The sequence below is a fragment of the Phanerochaete carnosa genome, assembly GCF_000300595.1.
Source record: "Phanerochaete carnosa HHB-10118-sp unplaced genomic scaffold PHACAscaffold_1, whole genome shotgun sequence".
NCBI lineage: Eukaryota > Fungi > Basidiomycota > Agaricomycetes > Polyporales > Phanerochaetaceae > Phanerochaete > Phanerochaete carnosa.
In genome coordinates this window covers 5,109,499-5,118,477 of record NW_006767628.1, presented here as the reverse complement: position 1 = coordinate 5,118,477, position 8,979 = coordinate 5,109,499, and the positions used below count along the sequence as shown (strand labels likewise).

The 8,979-nt window shown below is 52.1% G+C and overlaps 4 protein-coding genes across 4 annotated transcripts in view; 2 read left to right on the top strand and 2 right to left on the bottom strand.

Moving 5' to 3' along the window:
• The window catches only part of PHACADRAFT_180798 (uncharacterized protein), a gene marked incomplete at its 5' end in the record, with an annotated part of 4,219 nt that extends 3,578 nt beyond the window's left edge, over positions 1 to 641 (bottom strand). The window contains one exon of the mRNA XM_007391052.1: positions 40 to 641. Within this exon, the coding sequence (XP_007391114.1) occupies positions 40 to 641 (602 nt within the window). The remainder of the gene's footprint in view (positions 1 to 39) is intronic.
• Positions 642 to 1,803: 1,162 nt separating this feature from the next.
• PHACADRAFT_84292 (uncharacterized protein) lies at positions 1,804 to 2,616 on the bottom strand (the record flags this gene model as incomplete). Its single annotated transcript, XM_007391051.1, has 1 exon — positions 1,804 to 2,616. A coding segment is annotated over one exon (813 nt), but the record flags the coding sequence as incomplete, so codon positions are not given.
• Positions 2,617 to 5,843: 3,227 nt separating this feature from the next.
• PHACADRAFT_82310 (uncharacterized protein) lies at positions 5,844 to 7,461 on the top strand (the record flags this gene model as incomplete). Its single annotated transcript, XM_007391050.1, has 8 exons — positions 5,844 to 6,013; positions 6,072 to 6,158; positions 6,210 to 6,364; positions 6,438 to 6,572; positions 6,635 to 6,820; positions 6,881 to 6,996; positions 7,057 to 7,170; positions 7,228 to 7,461. 8 exons carry the CDS (start codon positions 5,844 to 5,846, stop codon positions 7,459 to 7,461), a joined length of 1,197 nt encoding a protein of 398 aa, XP_007391112.1.
• A 15-nt stretch (positions 7,462 to 7,476) lies between these two features.
• PHACADRAFT_82948 (uncharacterized protein) lies at positions 7,477 to 8,058 on the top strand (the record flags this gene model as incomplete). The annotated part of the gene is made up of 3 exons (XM_007391049.1): positions 7,477 to 7,530; positions 7,587 to 7,799; positions 7,852 to 8,058. Coding segments are annotated over 3 exons (474 nt in total), but the record flags the coding sequence as incomplete, so codon positions are not given.
• Between the last annotated feature and the right edge of the window lie 921 nt (positions 8,059 to 8,979).

Genomic DNA, 8,979 nt, shown 5'->3' with positions numbered 1-8,979 from the left:
AGCAGCTGGGCGAGCATCGCCTCGACGCGCGCGTCGCACTCGCCCTTGACGGACTGGACGAGGGCGTTCGCCGGGAAGCGCTGCGCGAGCCCCGCGGCGTGGTTCGCGAGGAGCAGGGCCTCGTTGTAGTTGTGGTTCCGCACGCACGAGTCGAGGAGCATCGGCAGCGAGAGGACGTCGTGCAGCTTGTCGTGCTGCTCGAGCACCAGGCCGGCCTTCCGCCGGTCCTTCTGGATCTCCCGTGTCTCCTGTGCGAACGAGCGTGCGGAGGCTTCCAGTGCGGGCAGCGCAGACAGCAGGCCGTCTAGAGAGGAGGATAGCGACGAAAGCGATGAGGATAGTGTCGATGTAGTTGCGTGCAGCGACAGGAACGTGGGGTACGATGTGTGGCAGAGCGTGGTGAGCGCATTCGTGAGCTGTGCGGAAGAGGACGAGAGGGTCGTGGGTTCAGCTTCGATTTCGGACAGGGGAAGGTCGGTTAGATGTGATAGGTAGGCTGAGAACTCGGGCTTGGCGAAGGTGGACGAAGGAACCACACTTGAGGATGAGGTCGCAAGCAGGTCGGGTAAGGAGGGCAGCTCAGGTGCCGCGTCGTCGTCCACAATTCCTATCCTAGAATCGAGAGCGGCTGCAGAATACATGGCTGGAGAGCGCGTCTTGCTGTTGTGTGCGGGATGCCTGGCTTGTGAGTCGTTCGGCACAAGTCCAGTCGACGACTTACAACAAACCCTCAGCGAAAACTAACCCCCTTCCTCAAAAAGATTGTCAACTAGTGCTTTTCAACTCGGACTCGGGCTCTAGCAGGCAACTCGAGAGGAGATGCGCGATGATTATTGCAGTTGACACGGAGGTCGAGACGAAAGCACACGGGGATCAGAAGCGCCCATACCGACCTCATTTAAACTTCCAATTCTCTCCAAATTATGTGTGAAGCAACGACACAACTGCTCCTCTTGCATCTGAACAAACAGGACGAAGTGATAACGCCAGCGAGCGGGTACAGATGCTGCCGACTGCTATCCGCGAGACCCGCTACGGTTGGCAAGGTGCTTCGGGGAAGCAATGAAGTTACAGGTTTTTACAACCCAGCGCGCAAAACATTGTCTGGACTGTGTCTATGTCGTTATTGGAAGTACACTCGGTCAGATAGATGCAAGCCACGCAAGTACAGAGGTGAGATAGTACTATAAAACGCAGATATACAAGGACGCCGGATATACGAGAAGTAAACATCAGTCAACCTATTTTAGTTCCGTCAGGATAGTATCTCGAGCACCAAAGCCTCTACAGCTTGATCCGTTGTCACTTATATGTAGGAATACCGCCATTCTTCCAGAAAGTCGTTGACTTCGCCGTTCACGAACGTCCTCCATTCTTTCGTGCTGCCTCCGCGCGCTCCTCGGTTAGATCAAACAGCGCCGGCTGCAAGTATCTCCCGTCTGGTAGATCCGCGTCACGTTGAAGTGTGACGAGTAGACGCACACCGTTGTTGACTGCCACCGCAATCTTGTCAGAGAGCAGGCGGAAGTCCTTTTCTGAGCAATTTCTCCCGCAGAGGACCTGGAACTGTTGTAATTGTGGGAACGCGAGTAGAAGAGAGGCGATCATGGACCAATTGCGAGAGTAAAAATACGTGTGCGAATTTATGTGGGGTCCGTAAGCGAGGACGATCTGGCGGACAGACCAGGCCTGATTGTTGCTAGCGGCAGGTGCAGACCTGACCACTTGGACTGAGATGTATGCGGTGTCCGGTTCCAGGAATTTCATGGACAGAGAACCAACAAATCTGTACGTATCTTGGGATCATCCGATGAGTACAACGGCCTGGTAGAGAGACCGATCAAGCTCACCGGCAGTTGCCTCCTTGACATCAAACCGCGAATTGTACGTGCTGTCACCCAAGAATTTCTGGAAGAGCTTGATGGTGGTCCACATTTGTGCAGGGACTGCCGACCTGGTGAACGAGTGCTGCGTACTTGCGGCGGCTAGGATCCAAGCCGGCACTGCCACGTTGTTCGTGCAGAAATCCATCTCGACCGAGCGCACATGGCTGAAGGCTCCCGCGCAGACGTCGCTCACAGTGTCAGCTGTTGTGAGTCGGTCATCCAACCACTTGATCTTCCAGAAAGCAACTTTTTCCAGGTAGGTGATATCCCCTAGTACATGGAGCACGATTCGGAATGATGAGAAGTCGCAATTGATGAGTGTCAAGGAGGTGATGCTCCGCAGTGAGCTCTTCAGAGCTGCGTTGTGCGATAGCAACACGCGAGCGGGTTTGTCGTGGAAATCATGCCGGATGTGACGGCAGGCGGGGAGGAAACGAACGAGAGCTGTCCGGAGTGGATAACCAGGAGGGATGATGTAGTGGAAGCGCAGCTCGATGATGTGCTCTGCAAGCCAGGATGACAGTGGGGAGCGCACCATGCCGCATAGCATGCGACAGTCCTTCTCACTTTTCAGAATAAGCCGGGCGAAGAGGCGAGGACGAAAGTATCGGCACCAGGTTTGCGACACTAGGGACAGCGTTAAGAAATCGGCTTTGCGGCCGGGGCTTGTTAGAAAGTCGTAAATGTAGTCATGCAGCTCGGTGGGGAGCCGCATCCAACAGCGGAGAAACCGTTCACTACCTGGGTGAGTAGTGCGGATGAATATCCGTACAATGACTCAAGACAATGACTCACTCCGCTCATCCCAATGTCCTAAGTTCATATCATATGAGGATGGGGATGCAATTCTGGAACGACCCATCAGGCTCTGAAGAGGCTGCGTCTGTAAGTATGGAGATAGTCCGAGCAATAACGGTGTGGGGATTAGGGGTCAGATTGTGATCTGTACGTCTGCTGAGAGATCCTTACTCGGGTATTAATCACAATCGCATCTGGCTTACTGTCCACGTGCTGACCTCTCCTGTCGAAATCGCGTGCACGATCCTGCAACGCCCGTTGTCCCCAAGCGAATGTCAGTACAAGCAGTTGAAGCACGTCTCTTACATGCCTCCAATGTGTGTTGCATTTCGAGGATGCCCACTGTCTACAATATAAGGCAATGTTTGGGTAAGCAGAGGCAATGACCAAGGACAGATTTTTCATACTGTAAACTCTTTGATTGACTGAGATATACCTTGCATGAATCCTGCGACGCCACTCTGAAATATTCTCCGTATTTCAGACCACGATCTGAGATGCATAGCCTTGTCATCGATCGCCTTCCATGATCTGTGCCGTATGAGCAGTCTGGAGCAATATAGTCGACAAGAGGCTCACGAGAGTAACTGTTTAAATGCGTCTTCCATATGGGGCGATAGCCTCTGGTCGTGGACTTCTGTGTACTTCTTTACCGTCGCCGATAACTCCTCGATATCCTTGGTCAGCCTGCTGATGTTCTCGACATTTGCATGCGGTTTCTAACCCTAGTATGAGACTCAGCACCCATGAGACGGTACGGAGCACATACCTGCATCACGTCCAACACCGTCGAGAGACTGCCAACGCCGGCCTGCAAGCCCGGCACAGGGAGATTGCTGGCGACACCACTGAACATGTCAAGAGCCTGCTTTAGGGCATCGGCAGGATCGATAGGTCTCCTAGTAGCTCGGGGTCTTACTGTCGGCGTATCACGACGTCCCATAGGTTGGGTCGTCAATGAAGATGGCAAGGGCAGAAAGCGAAGAAAGGCTTCAAACAGTTAACCCCGCTCGCAAGGATGGATGCCCTTGGCCACGCCCTCCCCATACTTTAATGAAAGGGTGTTGCCGCGAGGAAGTCACAGCGGCATTACCACGTGATGATGAATTTCGGTCATGTCCGAGTCACAGGATGACGTGACAATAGCCGCCACACAGGAGCCCCGTAACTCGAGAAGGCCAGCGCCTCTCCCTCGTACCACCACCATCCCTTGGGCGCCTTCGGGTGATCCCCCTCGAGGGCCTTATTCTACCGAACAACTACCCCTAATAACCCCTAGGATGCTCTCTCTGCATCTTTCGCCATCCTTTCAAGAGGGATTTCACCAAGAAAAGCCCTCCGTCCTTGATGGATGGAGGCCAAACACATCAGATAACACTGAACTAATGGGCGCTCAGTGAGTGTCTGTCGGAGAAGCACAATAACCCACCCTCACTGTGTGTCGGGCCTTTCTAAGGATGGTGGCAGGAGACAATGTAAAAATAGCTAGAAAGAGTATGTGTTTAGAGAGGATATACAACCCCTGGTGTGGCCAGCGATATGTCAAGTACAAGGGTGGCATGTAGACCGGTTGAGCGGACATGACTCTAGTTGGCGCCAGAGCGTCTACACCAAACTGTGCATGGTACGTCCGGCCAGTCTATACAGAGGTTTGATTGGCTAACCTATACTGTCGTACAAGCACTGGGTGTAGGCTGTCTAAAATGTTTGTGGGAATCTTGTGAATTTCGCAGCTTGCTAAGTCCAGTAATATAACTTTTTCCCTCTCATAACCACCACCTGCTGTGCCAGTGATAAACATTCTGACCATGGCACGCTTTTTGAACTGTAAAGTAAGTAAACATCACTTCGGAAATGAGAAGCTACACCACTCTGACATGCCTTTGAAAGGTCAAGGCCACAAAAAAGTGGCTCGTCGAGTGCTGGTGCCTGAAGTGCAACGGCAGATGGGTGCCAACGCAGACTGCACGCAACCATGCAAAGCGCAACATGAAGGGTTCTGAGGAAGAAGATTCTGAAGACGAAGTACGCCCTAAGCGAAAACTAACGGCTGGCGAGGTGCTTGCCCAGCGTCTCGCTAAGAAGAAGGCTAGAACTACGGCAGAAGTGCAACCCCCCACCGACAGTCCACAACTGACGGTGATTGTTGGAGATGCACTGTACAACCAGGAAGGTACATCTGTAGCACATATATGCGCTGATTCTATGGACCTCACTGCGTCTGAAGCCACTCTTCTGCCCTGCTCACCTCTGGATGATGTGGCTTCATCTACCTCGGAATATCGTTCGGCCTCTGCACCTCTGTCACCTGCACCTGCCACGCCATACCCTGGATCAGTGGTACAGTCTGCTATGTCAGAATCCCCTTCGGGCGCTGATAGCTCCTTGGTCCCGGTCCTTCCGCCCTCTGCAGAGTCCTTCGCTGATCTGGAGATGTGGCATGGCAAGTCCGCTGACATCAATAGCTCTGGCGAGCATCCTGTACCTGAGCTTCTGGACCCTGACGAACTTATTCCACCTGAGCTTCCTGACCCTGCCGACCTTGTTCTGCCTGAGCTTCCTGACCGCCCTCAGACAGCAGCTTCTGGAATGGTAGCTCGGCATGATAGCTCAACACAGCAGCAGCAACCGCGTCCAGTCTTCGAGCGCAAGCGTTCTGCAGTTGAAACCATCACAACCTCGACAGATATGTGGTTCTGGTGGCCAATCCTGCTTTTATGTGCCTCCCTACATGCCGAACAAGGGGTCTCTCACCAGGCTATTGTGATCCTCATCTCGGTACTTCACGTCTTGTTCACGGTCCTCGGCCTTTTCGACAGCAAGTCTGATGTGCCACGGACACTGAGAACAACCCTTCAGCGGCTCGATCTCAGTGATACCTTCTCGATTTGTCCTGTATGCCCATCTTGCTGCCGCGTATACCCAGCAGACTCTGGCCCTGACCTATGTTGTTCCCACTGTGAGAACAAGCCTCTATTCAAGAACATAAGCCCGACAGCCTACAGCGATGCCTCCATCACACTCGGCACCCATATTGTTGATCACTGGGACCAATGGTGCTCACGGATCTCTGCCAAGGGGGCTGCAAAGCCTGCGCTACAGGCACCCATGCGACTTCCGTCAGAGATCCTTGCAGAGCTCATCAATAGCACGCCAACGATGGAGGCAGAGCTCGACAAATGGCATGACACACCGACTGAGCCGGGCAGACTGCGTCGAGTTCAAGACGGTGAGATATGGAAGACCATTAAGGGTGTCGACAGAACTCTGTTCTTTGACAACGCGCACACAGTGGAGCTGCGGATTGGCGTCACAATGGGCTTCGACGGGTATATTAATAAGGTCCTTCATCTCTCTTATCACGCTCACCAGTGCATTCCTCAACAGCTTCGCCTTCGCATGCAGCGCGTACGCCAGAAAGCACAGCACCGGCAACTTGTCTCTATGCGTTCAGAACCTTGAGGTATCTCTACGGTGAGTGCCCATCATCCTTTCTCTAGAACACAACTGATCGAACGCCTTTAGTTATCCCCCAGAAAATCTTCTCCTATGTGGTCTTACTCCGGGGCCCCGCGAGTTTAGTGCAGATGAGCTGCAGCATTTCATGGCTGCATTCATCACTGACTTGCTCAAACTATATGATGAGAGAATTGTTGTCAAAACAGCAGGCTGTCCCATAGGTGCGTGCCCCTTGAACGTCATATTATACCTACTAACCTGCTGCTACAGGCTGCATTGTCCGTCTTGTCTTAGTTGCCGTCTGCTGTGACCATCCTGCAATGTGCCGGCTGTGCGGTTTTAGTGATTCTGGCAGCCAGAACATCTTCTGCACTTGGTGCAGGATCACAAAGGATCAGCTAAAGATGGAGAAGGGTCTTACAATTGATGGTAAGCTCTCATCCGCCCATCTTTCCTGCAACTGCACTGCTTACAAGTTACAACATGCGCAGCTTTTCCGCTTTGTGATGGCGATGACCACCGCAAACTAGCAGAAGAGTATAGCAAATTGCATACTCAAGAAGAGCGCGATGCATTCTGCCAGGCAAATGGCGTACGCGGCTCTGAGTTGAATCGTCTGCCGTACTGGAACCCAGTCCGGATGGCCATCATCGACCCGATGCACAACCTGCTGCTTGGTGTGTCCCTGGAGGCTAGATCCTTGGATAACAGATTTCTGATCATGTCTCTCTCTCTAGGCATCATGAAGAACATCTGGTTTGATGTCTGGGTCAAGGATAAAGCCTTGCGCGAGCGAACGCAACTGAAGAGTGTCCCACGCAAGCTCGACCGGATTCATGGGTATCTTACCAAGGTGCGCCGCTATTCAACCTTCAACAATGCGAGTCACCTGTCTAACTCAATCTACTTCGAGTTTGAGATGCCTTCATGGGTTGCTCGTCTACCGAAAGACGTCGGATACCCGGCAGGCGGCTCTCTTACATCAGACAAATGGAAGGCTCTCCTTCTGGTTTATGGTCCTATCATGGTAAGCGCGTCCTGCTCTCTGAGATATGCCTCTTAATGTAATATGAACAATTTACAGATACCATTCATTTGGGATGAATGGTCAGCTGTTGCCGATACTGAGTATGGCCGAAAGCTTGCTAGCTGGACGAAGAACGATAAGGCCCACAGAAAGTGCAACGAAAAACGTGCGCGTGGCGAACAAGGTGGCGACCTAGAGTTTGAGGCACCCAAGCCAAAGCGTCGCATGCACAGCAAGGATGCCAACAACTTCCTGTCGCTCGCAGCCACCATGAAAATTCTCCTTGCATGAACGATTGATATCAACGACCTTGAGAGGGCAAAAGAGCTTTTCCAAAACTACCTTGATGGATTCTTCAAGGTGAGCTATCCTTCGCATGATGTCTGCAGCAATCTAGTGGCTATAACTTTCTGCAGATGCACCCCAAGCACATCAAGCCAAATATCTACTACTCGACTCATATATTTGACCAGATCCCTGACTACGGCCCTATGTATGGCTTCTGGACGTACCTGTTTGAACGTCTGAACAACATTCTGAAAGGCTACTCTGTGAACGGACATGGCGGCGGTGAGCTGGAAGTAACCTTCTTCCGCAAGTTTAGCCGCCAAGTCAAGTTACGGTCCATGGTGAGTATCTCAGTCACGAAATCAGCTCTTCTTATTCACTGCATCCTTCCAGTTGAATAACCTTAGCGCGATCTCTCTTGAAGGCGTGTCCCAAGAGGATGTCGTGATAAGAGACACGGCATGTATTCTTACAAAGGGTGACGGCGAAGCTCGCGGAACGGTCACTGACCTTGCGCGGGATGCTGCGGTAAAATCGGAGGAGAGTAAGCTGTCTCATATACACATGATATGCAAACCTACTAGCTACTTTGTTCAGTGACAACTGGTCTCCTTATGGGTCCTGGTGTGTGCAGTGCTCTTCAACCTTCTGAGCAAGCACAGCTCCTCGATTTCTACAACACAATATACCCAGCAGTGCAGGTGGTCGCTCATGCCTGTCTGAACCCTTTGCCGACGGCTGCGTACATTGACAGCAGTGCAATCTTCCACAATTTTGTGGTCCTGGGAGGACGGAAGATAACACCTTCGCATTTCGATGGGAAGGCAGGGAACTCAGTCGTCCAGATTAATCGTGGTGGAGACAGATTTGTCAGCAAAGTGCAGCTGATTATTACACACTCGCAGTCAGTTCGTGACTGCCCGACGTTGCGGCAGCAACTCCTCAGCGTTCGATGGTTCAAGCGCACCAAAATAGATCAATTGGTCATATGGGACCTTTAGTACGTTCGCCACTTATCATTTGAATGCGCACTCATGACGCCTTGCAGCCCAGAGCTTGAGATCATGTTTTGGGAGCACGGGGCCTATCTGGATTCCACGTGCGAGGGTCCGCCGTTCCTCATTCCGGTTACAGATGTTTTGTCTCAGGCCTGCCGCTTGGCAGTGTGTCTACCACCAGACCATGTCAGTGATGAAGACAAAGATGTCCCAGAGGGCCAGGAGCTTCAGATGGTCTGGGTAACATGCGGTCTCACACGGGTATGTCAGCACCGCCATCTGAGAACTAAAAGGCTTACTATATTATTCTGCAGAATGTACAAGTACTGTAGCCTCGTCTTCGCATTTTGTGCCTTGTCCCTCGCACATAATTCTACCAGCTTTTTTAATTGCATCTCAATCTTCTGACTAGCATTTAAAGTACAGGACAGTGTCTCGGATAAGAGCACTGGGCCCAGGCAGGCGGCCGAACGATCAAGATATGGTCAAGACAACACTAATGCAGTACCCCCTACTCAGGTCT